Source organism: Engraulis encrasicolus, chromosome 6 (genome assembly GCF_034702125.1).
Source record: "Engraulis encrasicolus isolate BLACKSEA-1 chromosome 6, IST_EnEncr_1.0, whole genome shotgun sequence".
Classification (NCBI taxonomy): domain Eukaryota; kingdom Metazoa; phylum Chordata; class Actinopteri; order Clupeiformes; family Engraulidae; genus Engraulis; species Engraulis encrasicolus.
Window position 1 is genome coordinate 42,092,339 of NC_085862.1, and position 18,865 is coordinate 42,111,203.

Genomic DNA, 18,865 nt, shown 5'->3' on the forward strand with positions numbered 1-18,865 from the left:
AATGTTTTGATACGTTTCTGAAATGTCCATCCAGTGTTGCATTCATTTTTCACCAAGATCTTGTGTTGACCATGATCGATATAAGATCTGTATGATTTAAGAGTGTACCGTCACACCGGTGTGACGGGAATGTTCGGGCAGTGAAAGTTCTATAGAATTCTGGGCGTCATTCAATAAAATATGGAATTGTAGAATATTGCATTGTTATTGAACGCATTCTTTTTATAGAATGCTCAAAAACCCACCCTCTTAAAGGTTAATGTAATACTGGATGGAAAGTAATCTTATGACATTGCAGAAGCTTATCAAAACAATGCCACAGCAGATGACTGGTAGCCTGGCCGCGCCAAAAACCCCTACAGCAAAGCTGTGCCAATTCATTTTGCGGCCACTAGGGGCGTCTAGATTTCTAGGCTAGATGACTGGCATAATCAAACCTAAATACGGTTCAACTACATAAGAGTGTGCCACTTTGATTTTTGTTTTGTTTTTCGGACAGGCAGAGTGTTTTCTCTAATCTAAATTCCCAATGCAGATACGATTTGTATGTGTGTGTATCTCTCTGTAAGTCGTAACTCGTAAGTGTGTGATCTGTATGAAGGGCTTTGGGATGTGGATTCCTAATGCAGCTACAATGCTGACTAACCTATGTGTTTTCTTTCCACTGTATGTGTCTGCTTGTATGTGTGTGTGTGTGTGTGTGTGTGTGTGTGTGTGTGTGTGTGTGTGTGTGTGTGTGTGTGTGTGTGTGTGTGTGTGTGTGTGTGTGTGTGTGTGTGTGTGTGTGTGTGTGTGTGTGTGTGCGTGCATGTTTGTGTGTCGGCGTGCATGTGTGTGTGTTCCGCGCTCTTCCCCAGGTGTGTGATCTGTATGATGGACTTTGTGTACGGCGAGCCCATCCGGTTCCTGCCCTGCATGCACACGTACCACCTGGACTGCATCGACGACTGGCTGATGCGCTCCTTCACCTGCCCCTCCTGTATGGAGCCTGTGGACGCCGCCCTGCTCTCCACCTACGAGACCAACTGATGCTGACGACGATGCACACACCATGCCGCCACCACCACCACCACCACCACCACCACCACCACCATCAGCATCAGCATCATCACCACCATCATCATCGTCATCGGACCCCAGACAGGCAGAATGATCGCCCAACCAATTTAACTAAACTTAAACTACATCACACTCACACGCACATAGTCAAAGAAATAGCCTGTCAGACTCACACGCGCGCGCGCGCGCGCACACACACACACAATGAAATAGCTTGTTAGACAATCACACACACACACACACACACACACACACACACACACACACACACACACACACACACACACACACGTGTGCATGCGCGCGCACACACACACACACAATGAAATAGCTTGTTAGACAATCACACACACACACACAGATAGAGTTAATCAGGCCTCAGATTCACTTCCTCCTTCCCATGATTCATCATCAGCCCTGTCCATGTGGGCACAGCACAGCACAGGACAGCAGGGCCAGAGAGAGGGAGAGAGAAAGCCTGCCTCCTGTGGTGGTGTACAGGAAGTGCGCCTGCGTTCCTGGGAGACTCCTTGGCTGTTTGGACCTCCGTGAGGGGTCCTCCACACACACACACACACACACACACCAATGAGACCCTGCAAGCCAGGGAAGTAAGCTGTTGTTCCGAGAAGGAGAAGGAAAAAAGAAGGAAGTTATGTAACTGTTGAATTATGTACACACGACCACACTGCTGACTTTTGATACACACACACACACACAACCCACAACCAAGTTAAAACAGTCCAGCTGTCGACGGGGACGGGGACTTTTATTTTATTGGCTTCTCTCGACTTGCGTTGCGTTTCCTTGCGTTTCCTTGAGACTCATTTCACTGTAAAGACAATGGAGATAGTTTTGTTCTCTTTCTCTTGTCTTTTCTTCTCTTTTGGCCATCACACTGAAAACAAAAAATCAAGATGAGAAGTGCAAATAATAGTGTTATATACTCCCGCCTGCAGTGCTATTGACTCAGAATTTTATTTTTTGCTTTTAATGGTATTTGTTAGTCACAAATTTATTTGTTATTGTTTGTTTTACTGTTCATCCCCCTTAATTTAATGCGCTCTGTACCCCCCCACCCCCACCCCCAGCGAGTGAGTCACCCAGATAAACACACCTGTAATTCGTCAGTGCACTTATCACTGCATGTCTTATTGTATCTGACCGCCATAATATGTAATTTAGGAAACACTGGAGTTCTTCCACCTATCTGCTATTTTCTGCCACAAAACTACAGGGGTGTATTCCAGGAACATGCTTGAGTGATAAAGTTTGCCAAAGAAAGTAGTAAATCGATTAAGAGATGGCCTGCAGGCTTCATTTAGTTATCAAAATTAGCACTTCAGGCTCTTCTATTAGATGATTTACCACTACCTCAAGGTAAACTTAACCTGATTTACTACAGAGCCAGGTTCTTGGAATACCACCCCAGGTTTGTTTTCTGTTTCAATCAAGAGTATACTGTCTAGCTCTCCCGGTGATGCAAATGGATAAATCAGAAGAGAGATGCCCAATAGTTGCTGTGACTGTGATGTGGGTTTTGACCCTCACATTTTGTGTGTCTTATTTTGATCTTTGGGTGTGGTCAAAATTATAACGCTCCTATGCACAGCCAATGTCCAGGTGCTGATGCTATGCAGTCATAAGTAATCCAGTAAAACATTTCGGAGTGCTCCAAACTTTGGGTGTAACAGACTGATTTAAGTCGTCTTACTCAGTCTTTATAATCACTGTCTGGCATAGTATCACCATCATTCATACAAGCAAACAAACATGGAAATGATGCAATACAAATCAGTGAAGATGGGAAAAGGGACATAATGACTCGGCAGTCTTGTGTGGCTTTTCTTCCAGACGAAAGCCCTTGCATACTGTCATACAATGCTGTCTACCCAGGTCTGTCTCCCCCATCCATCTAAGTCAACACACCAGACCCCATCTCTGCCTTTGCTCCCGTGGTGAGACACTAGGTGTCATGGAGCCTTATCTGTGTAATGCTGAGCAATAAGCAGTTCAAAGCAGACATGCCGTATGCCCTGGACGCGTACTGAACTGTCAATCATTTAACATGGAATCACTGAGGGCTTTTTCAGCTGAATTGGGAAGAGATGTGACACCTGTTTTTTTTCTCCTCAATATCAACTGATCATAAAAGCACAAAAAAGAATGCTGGCTTTGATTCGAAGAGTCCCATGCCAATTTATGTTTGTATTGACATGGAAGACTTTGAGACGCAATCAAATGAGGATGGAGAGACATTGAGAGAGCGTTGGCCCACCCTACTCCACCTATCCCACACTCACTCCCATTTGTAATTTAGAATGTATTTCTGAATCTCCAGATTCCTGTTTTCCATATCATGTATGTGAGTCTGAATCCTTTTTTTTGAGTGATTTTGTTATATGTACAAATGTTTGTGAAAACACACATGGACTTATGTGTGTGTGCGTGCGCGTGTGTGTGTGTGTGTGTGTGAGAGAGAGAGAGCAAAAGGGTAATCCATCCTTGTCATGGATTTGAATACTTTACACCACTGCTGGATTGACAGATTTACAATGCAAAGGGTTACATTCAGACCTACCAAATGAGTGTTATGTGGTGGTACTGTAACGTGTTTTTTGTGAGTTGTCACCTCTGTTTTGCACAGAACCCCTTTTGTTTTGTTATTCATGTCACTTTGTGTGTCATTCAGAGTGGATCTGCAAAGGCTCGGGTCTCATGACATGGATGTGCGTTTGGATTGGAGCTACCACACCAGCACAGGACTCTCCGGGCACTGTGCCTTTGGTGCAGTAAACGGTGTATATATGCTGTTATGGAAGCAAACACACACACACACACACACACACACACATACAAGGACAGGACGGGTGCAGGTGGGTGGGGGCCAGAGAAAGACTGTGAGTTCACCCAACCCCCAACACTGTCTCGTGAAGAATGAACTGTTAAAAGTGTGACTGTGTGACATTACAACTGATTTCTATCAGTGAGCAGAAAGTCTTTTGGACACATGTGAGCTGTGTATGATATGTAATGTGTGCGCCTGTGAGATTGATTTTTTTTTCCTGGTTTATCCCTGGTCTGTAAGTAAATAAAGGCATACCCTGTACTACAGACAAAATAATAAATAGAATTCATGCTATGGAACTTCTGCTCGTGATTTTCGAAAAACGAATGATTTATTACTATATGTTTTGTATGTATTTTACCCATGGATATAGTAACAACTAGCCTTGATATGGCAACTTCAAAGCTCTGGGAGGAGCATGTGGTCTGGCCTGCTCGCATTCTCAAAATCTAGTGTGCATCCTTCCAAGTGTATCAGCCTTCGTAATCACGGCCAGTGATTGCATACTCCGCAGAGTTCACTAAAGAGTAGGCCTATCCAATCACTGGGCATGAATAATTAGTCTCACACACTTCTAAGGCTTATACACTTGAGAAATGGCCTAAGTCTCCTAAGGGAGCGTTGTCTGCTCCATCTTCTTATCTTTTTGTGGCGTTGCACAACATGTGCTCTACCGCCATCTACAGCGCTAAAGGAACTCAATTTCTCAACCTCAAGACTCCAAAGATCTCCTAACAGAAGGTCTCATAAAGGGGCGTTCACCTGGCGTGAAATGGATCCCGGAAATGAAGGAGCCTGGGGTATCTTTCTCTCCTATGAAAATCTGGTCAAGGGGGCGCTGTGGCTCGGCGCGCTACGCCCCCCACATTTGGGCTTGCATGCCCACGGAAACCCCCGTTTGAGTCCGGCTGGGGTCATTTCCCGGCCCTGCCCCATCTCTCCCTCTCCCAATCGTTTCCTGTCTACTCTCATACTGTCCTGTGATAATAAAGGCTTAAAAAGCTTAAAAAAGTACTTTCAAAAAAGAAGAAAATCTTTGGTCAAACCCTTTCTCCGAGGGTGATACGGTATAAGGGCCGTGTCTAGCTCACGTTCATGATATGGCTCTGTATGCTACTGATTGATGCTACAATTGATAAGACCACATACAGTGCCCTCCATAATTATTGGCACCCCTGGTTAAGATGTGTTTCTTAGCTTCCAATTATTTATTTTTTTTCTAAATAATATGGGACCTTAATGGAAAAAAAGAGAAAAATCCAACCTTCAATACAAGTGCATTTATTCAGTGGGGAAAAAATCCCACATAAAGAAATAATTATTTGACATCAAATAATGTGTGTCACAATTATTAGCACCCCTGGTGTTAATATTTTGTACAACCCCCTTTTGCCAACAAAACAGCACCTAATCTTCTCCTATAATGTTTCACAAGATGGGAAAAGACAGAAAGAGGGATCTTCAGCCATTCCTCTTTGCAGAATCTCTCTAAATCATCCAGAGACCTGGGTCCTCTCCTCTGTACTCTCCTCTTCAGCTCACCCCACAGGTTCTCAATGGGTTGAGGTCAGGGGACTGAGATGGCCATGGGAGGAGCTTGATTTTGTGTCTGGTGAACCATTTCTGTGTAGATTTGGCCATATGTTTAGGGTCATTGTCTTGCTGAAAGACCCAGTGACGACCCAGCTTCAGCTTTCGGGCAGAGGGCAACAGATTTTGATTTAAAATGTCCTGGTATTTCAAACTATTCATGATGCCATGCACCCTAACAAGGTTCCCAGGGCCTTTGGAAGCGAAACAGCCCCACAGCATCACTGACCCACCCCCATACTTCACAGTGGGTATGAGGTGCTTTTCAGCATGCGCATCTTTCGTGGTACACCAGACCCACTTAGAGTGTTTGTTGCCAAAAAGCTCAATCTTGGTCTCATCTGACCAAAGCACACGGTCCCAGTTGAAGCCCCAATACCGCTTGGCGAACTCCAGACGCTTGCGTTTATGATTGTGAGTGAGGAAAGGTTTTCTCCGTGCATGCCTCCCAAACAGCTTGTTGGCGTGTAGACAGCGCCTGATGGTTGATTTGGAGACTTTGTGACCCCAGGATGCTACCATTTGCTGTAATTCTATAACAGTGAGCTTTGGAGATCTTTTGATTTCTCTTACCATCCTCCTCACTGTGCGTGGTGGCAAAATAAACTTGGGTCCTCGTCCAGGCTTGTTTACCACTGTTCCAGTTGTTTTGAACTTCTTAATTATTCCTCTCACAGTGGATATGGGCAGCTGCAGTTGAGTGGCAATCTTCTTGTAGCCTCTGCCTGACCTGTGAAGGTCGACGCACATCTGCCTCACTTGTATGCTGTGTTCCTTTGTCTTTCCCATGTTTAAGAGTGGATAAGAGAAATGGCCTCGGTGTCACGTCATATTTATACCCCAGGGAAACAGGAAGTGATGAATTACTAATTAAATGTTCCTACATACTCTGGTAAACTTTGTAAACTACTGTAGAAATGACAGAAATGCGTCAATTATATTTATTTCCTGGGAATTGTTAAGGGTGCCAATAATTGTGGAACAGGTGATTTAATGAAAAATAATTATTTTTTAGTCAGGGATTTTTTTTATTTTCTTACAATTCATTTGAGTTGAAGGCTACATTTTCCTACAATTTTCAGTGTGACAGTATTCTTCTGCAATAAACACTGAATTTATTTTAAGGCTTTTAACACATCTCAACCAGGGGTGCCAATAATTATGGAGGGCACTGTATATAAGATAAGAATAATACTCCTAGAATCTCTGACTGAACTGGTGCGTCATGAGCCATTGGAAATGCTCAAAATTGATTGGTTGCTTTTCTCGATAGTGCAAATGGCCCAGACTAAATGAGGAACAAAATTGTGTGCCGTCAAAGATTTTCTAGTAGAGTGAGATGAATCAAACCTCCCCTACCCAATGCAAAGGAGCGTGCTCAAATTCAGCTGCCTAAGGGGGCGTTGCCTCCTTCTCTTTCTTTGGCATTTGGTGGCAGCTTGTATACATGCTCTACCGCCATGTACAGCGCTAAGGGCACTTCATTTATTCTCGACCTCCACTGGTCTCCTAAAAGGGAGTTCACAGAATGTGAAGTGGATCCCAGGAAAGTACGAGCTTGATTCAGCTCTATCCTTTCTAGTCAGGGCTGTAAACAGACATTTTCAAATACAGAGGTCAAATACTGCCTGCTGTACTGTATACTCTACCTTTAGAATGCTTCAAATGCTTCAGTCAAACTCCTAAGTTTGTTTTTATTAATCACTGCCTTGAGGATAAATGAGGGTGTCGTATACAGACTGAATTCATCATTGTTGATCACATATCAATTTTCATCATAGATACATTTTACATTACTGAAAAAAAAATACCAAAGGCATCACCTCTGTGTACTCAAAGGTAGTTACAGCCATGTTTCCAGTGTATCTGATATGTCTCTGTATGCTACTGATTGAAGCTACAATCGATAAGACCACCCATTCCTTCACTTACCAGCTAACTGAAATGTTGGAAATGCTCATAATTGATTAGTTCCCTATCTCGATAGAATTGGAAATGTTCTACAAACCCCCAACTCCATTGACGTTGGAGCACTAGGTAAATTGTGAATAATAACTAAATACTGCTATTTTCAAAACATCTGATTCTTACATTAGATGCAGAACAGTATGTACAAACAAAACATATCAGCAGCTAAAATCAAGCAAAGTTATTGCTTTGGGGGAAATTCATAAATATGAGAAAATAACACACCTCAAAAGAGTTGGGACGGGGGCAATAAAAGACAGCAAATGTTGAAGAGGACTAAAACCCAAAACAAAGGACACTTTACAGTTACATTAAGTGATGAGATGATTTTACATTCAAAACAGTGATCATTTCTATTGGATATGATTTCAACAGCTCAAATGGTAGGTGTGTGTTTCATCATGTTTTTGTTTATTTGTTGGATCCCCATTAGATGTGGCAATGCCAGAGCTATTCTTCCTGGAGTACTTTTCTTCATTGTATTAAAACATTACATAGGGGATAATTAAAAAAAAAAAAACCTACAATACCATATTATATATTACATATACAACATACACAACATATATTTTCCTTTCTGTAGTGCTTATGTGACAGGTCTGGACCACAAGTCGGCCATTTTATCACTTGGTTGTCCTCATGTTGGAACTAAACCGTTAGAACATAGTAGAGAATGCAATTTGGCCTTATTATGTAACAATAATTGTACTGTATGCCTCTCCTCAAAATATGAGTGGCTTCTTATGCTGCTTAAACCCCATATATATCATTTAGCATTATCTTTAAGAGTACAGATGAATGAGAAGAGCTTAATCAATGCATTACTGCACCCCCATGCCATCATAGATACTGACTTTAGAACTGAGCGCTAAAACAATTTCAATTATCCATTTTCTCTGAATCTCAGAATGTGCAAGACTTAGTATTTTGATTTTATTCAGTTTACCCAGTATCCCAACTTGATCACAGTTGGGGCTCGTAGATAGTGCGAATGGCCAGACTAAATGAGATGCGAAACTTTGTGCCATGTCATAGTTGGTATGGACGGGCCCAGGCTATGTAATAACATTGTATTCAAATGCTGCATAACCGTGGAGTCCAGACGTGAACGCCATGGAGCATATGTTGGGAGCATGGCATTGTCCAAAATGTTTTGGTATCCTGATGATTTGGACAATTCAATGCCCCCAACATCAATTTGGAGTGTGCCCCTTCCTCTTCCAACATGACTGTGAACCAGTGCACAAAGCAAGGTCCATAAGGACATGGATGATAGAGTATAGTATGGATGAATTTGACTGGCCTGCACAGAGTCCTATCCTGAAGCCAATAGAATATATTTGGGAAGAATTAGAGCGGAGACTGAGAGCCACACCTTCTCGATCAACCAATGTGTGACTTCACCAATGCGTTTTTGGAAGAAATGTAAAAAAATGTTTTCCGATAAACACACTCGTCAACCTTGTGGACAGTCTTTCCAGATGAGTTGAAGCTGTAATAACTGCAAAAGGGGGGCCGATATCATATTGAACCCTATGGCTGATTTTAATCATCTGGCTGCGTTCAGCAACTACACGCGAGGGCGTTCCCTGCCGCAAGCGGAACGGCATAGTAGAGGGCAAGAGTCAGGTTAGGTTAGGAATGGGATGGCAGTTAAGTTCAGGTTAGCGAATACTTAAAAGTTTTGGTAATATAGTGTATGCAGGATGTACTTGTGTATGCAGTGTGTACAATGGTGACAGTTGCATTGAAATGTCATATGCTAGGCATGTGACTCCCCAATAATATTGAGTGTCTGCATGTGTCAGCATTGATTACAGGTGCCAGAGAAAGAGGCTCTTATTTTCAGTGGCAACTGCCTGAGCATTTTCAGCATGAGGGCTTCAGTCAACTTTGACCTGTGTGCTCATTCATTTTCAAGGCCAAGTAAGGTAAAGACTTTTGTACCTGACCGGTTTCAGCTACTTTGTCTCTATGTTTTTCATCAGCGATGTCAGTTGTGACATTGTCTGATGGTTTGTGTGTTTTGCCATTTCAACGGAGGTGATGGAGTGGCAATTTATTATGTGTTTGACTTGTGTCGTTGTCTTGCTGTTATGTGTTGGGTGGATGGCCAGGTGGCATCCAATGTCCACTTTTGAGATTAATGAAGTCTCACTGACTCCCTCACTCAATGTGGTCCAGCCCAGCCTGTCAAAAATCTTCACCTGGCCTTACTGTGGCTCATATGGTAGGGCACTCGTCTACTGCGTGGCCGACCCGGGTTTGATTCCCGGCCTGGGTCTCTACTTCACTGTCCTGTCTCAGAAAAAAACAATATAGCCTTTCTTCAAAAACATACTTTGAAGAAAAAAAAAATCCTCACCTGTCCTGGCCTTGAATTTTTTAAACATATATTTATATCATTTATATTTTTTATTATTATTGTTGTTGTTTTTATTGTTATTGCTATTATTGTTGTTATTATTATTATTATTAGTAGTAGTAGTAGTAGTAGTAGTAGTAGTATTCGCAGGCTTAATTAACCTTTATTTATTACGTAGAAGTTATGTGTGCCAACGTATATTTGACTACCACCAGATGATACGAAGACCTGCCGGCAATGGAAGTAATTTAACTGAACCAAATTACAAATGATATGTATTTGAAACAACTTTGATGCTATTTTGCTTAACTGTTCTGTAGGGAGGGAAATGAGAGCTATCCCGCCCAATTTCAAACTCAGGCCAGGGTCCAAGGTAGGCCTAAACAAGTTGTATGCTCTGACCGTCTGACCGCCACACCAAAAAGCCAGGCTTGTTGTCATGACAGCCAGAGTACACCCAAAATCTATATTGAACCATGAATCATGGTGACACCATCACATGCTCCATGTTTGATTGTGCCATCACATGCATCCCACCATCCTATGCTCCATGTTTGAAACCAGCAAAATCCACTAAAGTTGCTTTAAGATAACTTGCAATAAAGTTACTGTACCACATAATCTGTGTGACCAGTGCTAGTACAGGCACAAAGCACTTACTGCATCCTCAGAAAAAAACAAACTATCTCACTGTTGAAACATCACTTAAAACAGATTAATGATGTACATTGTGAGGGCGGATGCAAAAGCTGTCAGCGACTGTGCCCGCACCCCCCGGCAGTTCTGTAGAAAAAGGAAGTATGAAGCCTGCTCACTCCCTGCTGTGAAGCTATTTGTCCATTCTGAATAGAGCCCGGCTTTTAAGGTAATGATACACACAGATATCTTTTTCAGCAGTGTTGTCGTGCAACAACATGACTGGCTCCTAATTTGCTGATGGAAAGTTGTTTTTTTGGTTGATGCAAGGTCTCTTGATGAAAGTGTTAAGGTGATAAATGGGACCAGACAACATCTTATCGTATAGTTGCCCTGAAACATTGCTCAGAGAGCCGCCCTGTATATCATCTCCTTAACTGTATACAATCCTCACACATCATTCTCAACACAGTTTTACAACATCACCGTTAGGCTGGCACTGCAAAACTATTGACTAACGCATACTATTGCAATATTAGCCGTGTAGGCCTACAGTATAATTATCTCCTGCTGACGCCGCAAAAGGTGCTACAAAAATATTGTTTTTAAAATCAGAGGGAAATAAACAAAACAACACATATTTCAATTTGTCTATTAATTTTTGTTTATTAATCTGCCATTTCCAGAGTCAAACCTCATTAAGCACTTACAGTTAACTTGTAGGGTAAAAATACACACTGACCGTTTTGAGTCCTTTAAAATTTCATTTATTTGGGCAATAATATTCTTAGACTTAGTCGTCGACCATCATCAGGTAAATTTAAAACATACATGTGTACGTTTTTTATCAGCAAGTCTTGTATTATATTCCGTGAATGCATTGAAGTAATTTGAACGTATATATTGAAAAACACTATCATTTTATTTGAAAGTGTATAATTCCCACTGCTCATATTTTTTGTACTTGGGCACTGCATGGTCATGCTTTTTTTGTTTCCTTACTATAAGCTCAGTACAATTGTGTGATACCTTCATGGTGGCACACCCAATGGTGGCAGATACATTGGAAATGACCAAACAAGGTGATGCATGGTACATGTGATGGACAGATGTATCACATGACAGTGACCGGTGAAATTGAAAACAACATTTGGTGGCCAGTCACAAGAAACAATCCATCAGACGTGACTTCCATGTGATCAATGGCGGCCTTCCCATACAGTACCACAGAGCAGCATTTACTCTTTTCCACTTGTTTCTCTTCAATGTCATGTATTCGTCATCTTAGTCCAATCCATCTCTCTTCCTCCTGTGGCCATTCCCTTCCAGAACATGCAGGCTAACCTGCTGTTTATTTTCCCATTTTCATTGATTAATTATCAGTTTTGATCCCATGTGCCTTTTGCCATCACTTTGTGGATGGAGTATTTTAGACTGCATTTTGAAATGGCAGTCACAGTGATAGTATGTCATGTATCACACACAAGTCTGAAAATCAGCCTGTATAGCATGTACATGTAGAATAAAGGAGAAACTACAGAATGGTGTACTCCATGTGTACACAGTTACTCAACTCCACCTTGGGTTGGCTATACCATTAGAGTGGAAATGAAGTAGTCATATAAATATATTTCTGTTGCACCGGTAATATCAGGTAATTTCCCAGTAAAAACTACTTGATTTTGTGGTCAAATGAATAGCCATTAGTTTTTAAAAGTAAACAAACCGCCAAAAATGTTGTGGTCATTGCTTCATTTCTACCATGTCACATGTGTGCATTATGGAATGGGGCTGTGGAAGAGTATTTGGTTCTGGGTTCTCCACATGATGGCCCAAGCCGAGAACACAATGCAGCTGGCCAGTCATTGAGAGAGACTCTCACCAACACAGACCAGCTGATGTTGCTGTGACTCTACTAGGGCAAAGGGATCCAGACTGGCTCATCTTGGCCTGGTGGCTGTCCAAATGCTTTGGGGAAATATACACAGGCTTGGCTGGCAGCTTGCACCATGCCTACTGACCTTTCCCTGTGCTTGGAGGGATGGTATGCTACGCAAGGGCATTCTTTATAGGCTTTCTGGGGAAAACTCAAGTGCGAGTAACATGGAGACTTTATTGCGCAAAACTAAGTAATATTTGTCGACAGTACGCTAAACATCCACATATGGTTGTCATTGCGCATTTGTAATTCACTGTGATTATGGAGTATTGCTTCTCATATATTTTTTAATGCGTATTAGTCTATACGCTGCCCTTCTGCTACAGAAATGGATGTGGATTCGTTTGGTGCCTTAACGGCATCGTTATTTTATAGGCATCACTTCACAGCGTTTGTAGTAGGCCTATGTGTAGGCCGTATAGTGTAGGCCTAGATTCAACTTATTTTTCAGAGCTCGGCTTTCATGCTCGCGAGGATATTTTATGCTCGTTAAGCTGGATCCTCCTTTTGACAACCTGGATCTTCCTGTTATGTCTGACTGACGCCACAATACCAACACGAGCTGCATATTCCTCTCTTGACTTTGACTTCTGTTATATTTAGGTCAAATAACGCACAGATCAATTTCACATACTGTGGATGTGTGGAATGATGTGTGACCTCACCTAATGTACAATAGTTTCATTTCAGTGTAAAGTTTGCCGATGGTTTCAGTAATACTAGGCCTAAAATACTTGGCAACTCGACGACTTATATCAGTCTACAACAGTAGATGTGTTACCTATTGCATTCACTGGTTACAGTGAGACCTGCGCCAAATAGAATATCCGATCGCAATATCGCAGTTTGAGTATTCTTTATTCTCAGTCCTCACTAGTGATTTCACACAGGAAGACCTACCAATAATGCAACTCTCGGGGGAGTGTTGAGCTGAATTACTTTGTGAACTGAGTCTCATTCAGTTTACCTCGAGGCACATTGGCCATTTCAAATACGCATTCAGCCAAAGTGTTGTTATCACTTCTAGAAGCTAGATAAAATGTAGGCTGTTTCGTATGACCATACAATTAAAAATGACAGGCTAAAATAGAATTTCAACGAATTCAGCTGGTGCTAGGCTGTAGGCCTACTTCATATTGGACAAATATTGACGATTGTATTAGCAGACGAGGCAGGGAAAATGCCATAATTGGAATGGTGGCATTTTCCCTCAGTGTAGTGACAATAAGTGGAGCTCAACTATGAAAACGTAGGCCTATCCGCTTTTTCGATGTAGGATAATGGAATTTTATTTTAGTCATCCGATGTTCACAAATTCTTAACTCGGCATGCTGCGTATCGAACAAGGAAGAACATGTCCATGCATGCCACTAGATGATAGCCTATTTCATCAACGACGTTTCTCATGTGACACGTGTCTCATGTTACCCATGTAGGCTATGGATGGGAGTTGACACACTTGTCGGTTTTATTTGGATAGACTATTTATTATTTGGAGGACTTACCTTAATTTCAGCGCGTGGCGTCAGAATTTGAAAGGTTGGCAGGAGAAGTTGGTAGTCTATTCCTCCCACCGGCTAACGGTTTTCTTTGCGCTTCCCGTGTGCGTCTCCAGGTTATTTTTTGAACGCTGGTTTAGACTTTCTAACGGGCTTAGCGGCTAGAACTACTTATATTCACAGAAATACATTCTCCTCTTGCCACTATAAAAGAGCACATTTGCATTTAGTGCCCTACAGTGTGCACCATGTCATTAATCGTCCACCAAAATATGAAATCTCGTGAAATATCCTGCATCACGTCATGGCGCGCGCGCAAACACAATTTAGCCTACATTTTCTCTCTTGTCTCTCGCACAAACACACACGCACACCGACTCACTTTCTCTCTGTGTATCGGCCACACGTACCCCACACAGACGGATGGGATAGTTTTAACACACATACACACGCACGCGCTACCCTTTGCACGTTTACGTATGCGGTCCCAGTTTCTTTTCGGCAGCTCTGCTTTAGTTCAAACTTAACAAAATATAGATAGGCTGCATGTAGAATGCCACGCTTCCATTTTGACACTACAACAGACCACACTCGCCAATGCCAGCCCTTTGGCTGAGTTGGTGTGCCCTCACAAACGACTGTGCGACCGCGTTGCGCACAGTATTCCATGCCATGTCACATAGTGTCCGTAAATTCTCCCCAGTGCATACACATGATACCACAGAACGTATCATGATTATCCCTGTTCTGCTAGTAAGTGCTCTATACATGTGTTATACGCACACCGTGTCGTCAATTATCCCTTACTTTTTTAGAGAGTAGGGACAAAAATGACTGGCCTTACAAAAAGTTTAGGTGAAATTGCATCTTTAGGTATGCAAGAGAAAAGAGGTTGATGTTGTTGTGCACTCAATGTGTGTAAATTGTGTCCCCTCATCTCTGTCCACATTAGTTAATTTTTACATCCCATGTGGCCTAATCTCTGAAATTGTGTGTTTTCTTTTTTGCAGTCATTTCTAGGCCTGTCTTTGCGCACAAGGCTTGGAAAGGTGTTGTTCATGAGACAATAAAAGAATACGATGCATAGTAATAGTATCTAAATAGTAAGTTTCAAAAATACTGCAACACAATAATTGGGTTAATAATTAGGCTACTAATACAATGTGAAATAACTCACGCTGGCCCATTATTACTTTTACTTTATTCACAATTTAAGGACATCAGTTAGTGCAATAAAACACACAGTACAGCCTACTGCATTTCCTCATCTGAACCACATTTCAGTAGCCTAATACAGTCTTTGGTAACATTATTCACATTTCCTGGAGTTCTTTTTCACTATTCTCTGTTGGTCTGTGGCAATGGCATTGCGATTGTATCCCACAGCCACGTAGGCCTGTCTGTCAACGTGCAGTCTACTGCGGTAAATAAAAGACAACTAAATCACTTAAGTCATTCGTTGAAGGCATGCCGAGGAGGTTCCACGGCGTTGTACTGAAATGCAGTGAAGACCTACAACGAAACCAAAAGATAAAAGAAAACGCCGCTTGTGCCCAAACTGCGACTGCCTGCTTTAAAAAGAGGTAGTTAGCTTTCCCTAAATACTCCTCTGACATACCCCTCTTATGGCAGCCCAGATTAAGCTAGTAGGCTACTGATTTGAAAGTACATGACTTTCAAGCCACTGTGCGGTGGAGCTTTTGTTATGAATCTTGGCCAGGTCGCAAGGGGTCTGGCCTTGCGCGTTGTGCGCGGAGGGATCCAATGTGCACGGTGTGAGAAACTCGACAACGTCTTGGTGACCCTCCTTTGCAGCAAGGTGCAGCGGCAGGTTTCCGGAATTATCCACAAGATTGACATCAGCTCCACCCTGAACTAAAACTTTCAGGGTATCCAAAAAGCCATCTCTGGACGCATCATGAGCAACAGTCAATCCCATATCAGGGTCCGGGACATTTGGATCCGCGTTTGCTCGGAGCAGTGCTTCTGCAATGGCGGGGTTGCCAAGTTTCATTACCTGGAAAACACAATGACAAGGGAAACATCACATCAGACTGTTTTGTTTGGTTGGTTTAATGTAAAAGTAAAATAATTAGTTCAAATCTAGAAACCCAATTCAGGGCAGTTTGCCTTTTCAGTGACACATGAAAATGCACCATTCATAATGTTAACAGGTAGGCTAAATGCCATTATAACGTGACATATAATTATGTATACTCGTCAATATATTTCCAACATCTGATAACTACTTTGCAACAACATAGGCATTATGGAAGCACATTGGGGTAGGTCTATAAGTGCATCCGAAAGTATTGTTTTTTCCTTATGAAAACATGGAAACAGCTTATCAGAAAGATGCAATTTCATGATAATAATCGGGTGCATAGATGTCAACTATTTAATGCTATTATGTGCGATATGTTATCTGTTAATTACATGTTCCTAGCTCATCTTATATTTAATATAGCCACATGCTCAGACTAACTTCCTGTCACATTCCAGTGAGCACATGGCAAAATGAAATTATAAATGAAAAAGAAAAATCAAAACGTTTAAATTGTCCATTCGGGACTCATAAAAATGACAGTAGGCCTACAATTGTTTTCCATCTTCAGTAATTAGGCCTACAAGCAATTTACCAGAATCAATTGGGTGTCATCTAAAATGGTGTGCTAATGTTTTCACTATCACGTTTTGACTGATTATCAAATAATCTTATGTTTGATGAAAACGGCAGATAGGCCTATGTTTCATCCACTATTTACTTTTTGACTCACATTTCAAATTATCAGCCAGCATTCACACCACATGATTTAACAAAGAACAGGAAGAGTGCGGTCAAGAACATTATTATGTGAAGGGCAATCAACTTGAGCAACACAATTTCTGCTACATCTAATCCACATTTGAAGCCTGAGGTGATATTTTAATGAGCCTGAGATTTTAATCTGAGGTAAATGGGTAAATAAAACTGACAACAGCTGATAGGTCCTCATGTGAAGTTCACCAGTGCAAAACAGAAGGAAATTTCAAACCTGTATGGCTGTTCTGTTCATTGTATTCCTTTCATTAACGTTTGCTCCATGTTGCAATATCACTTCAACTTCTGTTGTATCCCCTCTTGCAGATGCAGTGGTCAGTTTGTCTGCCTGAGTCAGTCCAGCCATTCTCGACAAGGATTGGGTGGATTGTCAAATGGGCACGACGTAGACTGTGTGAAACAAAAGACTGATCTCAGCCTTGACAGCTTGTAACAATGATTAAACGAATTGCTATCAGGTTGTGGTAAACAGTCTGTCAGACCGAAAAAATAGATGTAGCTGGAGGAACGCCCTTTGAATCTTGACGTTTAATGCCATCCCCTACAATCCGCTAAACAAGGATGTCACGCCAGACTCATCCAAGCGCACAAGCATCGCTTCACTTCAAAATGTCCCTTTTTTAATCCATAGGTCACATGGCTGTCAAAACCAGCGAGGTCCTCAACATCATTCAGAGAAAACTCCCGCTAAAGTTCATCCAGAGGACCCGGTTCTGCCATAGCCTCTTCACTTTCAACGATGCGCATCTATGACGAAGTGCAAGCCATTACTGCAGAATCCTGGGAGGAAAAAAACAAACAGAAAACGCAATGCATTTGAGATAGTGGTAGGCTAGAGGAATTACTAACGTTCATCAAATCACATTTCAACCAGGCACACTCTTCGACCTGCGAATGGAGTTTTGTATTTCATGCAAATTATGTTCAATTCGGTGGTAGGTTAAACGAACCAACAGCGTGCATTTATTTGCCTTGCACATTAAGGAACAACATGCAGGTGCATTTCGTCTCCGTTGGTGACAAAATATAGCCTACCTAATATGCTTCTTGTTTCGTCTGTGTTCTCCCCTGCATGCAATACTATTCAGCCGTCTGGTGGTGTTGGCTGTTATAAGCTGACATATGCAAGAGATGAAATTGGCAATTCTGCGAACTCTGTCACTAGTCAACGTAGCCTATTTGTTGTTTGTCAAAATATTCTGATTGTTTCCCGCCCATTTTAACAGAAGAAACATCTATCGTCTAGTTGTGTGTCGTGATTAAGACAGCTATTCAGAAATCAGAATCCATCCATGCACAACAGTTGCACTTGGTGTCAGCCTTCAACATAAACCGCGCAAAATAGCCTATTGCCCCTCGCTATAGCTATACGACGTCACTCAAACTGCTGCGATGTGAAGCAATCATACAGCTATGGATAATCCTCCCTAAACAGTTGATTCTAGGCTTCACCACGTAGTAACGCTCTCCCCATAGGCTGCTGAGGTAAGCGATGTTTAATTTGAAATGTAACAGCCTACCTGAAGATGTACGGGTTGCAGATTACAAGTCTCATCTTCGGCCTCTCAAGATCTCATTTTGAACGTTCTCCTTCATTTCGTATTGCTAGCAACAGCAGTAGCTGACTCCTTCAACAAATTCCACCGCAGAAGCTTTTTTGACATCACTCATTTTTTCAAATAAAGTCCCTAGCTAGACTTCCGCCCACTACTAACAGACATGAAGAGGCGGGGCTGAAACGTTGAGCCCTCGACTGTGGCAGCAGTGGAGGGTGTACCTACTGCTGAGTGGGATATGCTTGCGTATTGATGAAATGTTACTGTAGGCTATGCATATAATAGCTTGCAAGTTGAAGTCAGAACAATGTTATCCGTTCCAGTTTGCCTGGACAAGGGAGTAGGGCTAACCTACTGGGGTCCACGGTAAACCGCTACGTCATGACATGAAACAATGTAGCACTTCAGAGTTCCAAACTTTGCAACATGTAACCTAGCCTATTACAGAGTAGTTACATGTAACAGCCATTGTCTCACTCATATCACACATTCTAAGTTAACTGTAGGATAGTCTAGCAATTTTGGGCCATTTCGGCATTGGGAAAACACGCACTGTCATCCAGAAATCACCGTTGATAGAGCTG

The 18,865-nt window shown here is 42.0% G+C and overlaps 2 protein-coding genes across 2 annotated transcripts in view; one reads left to right on the forward strand and one right to left on the reverse strand.

The window, feature by feature from the left end:
- Nucleotides 1-4,206, forward strand: part of rnf11b (ring finger protein 11b) — a 29,232-nt gene extending 25,026 nt beyond the window's left edge. The window contains exon 3 of the mRNA XM_063201678.1: nucleotides 858-4,206. Within this exon, the coding sequence (XP_063057748.1) occupies nucleotides 858-1,029 (172 nt within the window). The 3' untranslated portion in view covers nucleotides 1,030-4,206. The remainder of the gene's footprint in view (nucleotides 1-857) is intronic.
- A 10,882-nt stretch (nucleotides 4,207-15,088) lies between these two features.
- cdkn2c (cyclin-dependent kinase inhibitor 2C (p18, inhibits CDK4)) lies at nucleotides 15,089-18,712 on the reverse strand. Its single transcript, XM_063201689.1, has 3 exons — nucleotides 18,246-18,712; nucleotides 16,940-17,505; nucleotides 15,089-15,921 (listed from the first exon to the last, which is right to left on the reverse strand). The coding sequence occupies exons 2-3, from the start codon at nucleotides 17,069-17,071 to the stop codon at nucleotides 15,556-15,558; spliced, it is 498 nt and encodes a 165-aa protein (XP_063057759.1). The 5' UTR covers nucleotides 17,072-17,505; nucleotides 18,246-18,712; the 3' UTR covers nucleotides 15,089-15,555.
- Between the last annotated feature and the right edge of the window lie 153 nt (nucleotides 18,713-18,865).

Coding starts and splice junctions, on each gene's coding strand:
- cdkn2c (XM_063201689.1), bottom strand. CDS start 17,071: ATGGCTGGACTGACTCAGGCAGACAAACTGACCACTGCATCTGCAAGA. Junction 15,922..16,939: donor TGAACAGAACAGCCATACAG/GTTTGAAATTTC, acceptor TGTGTTTTCCAG/GTAATGAAACTTGGCAACCC.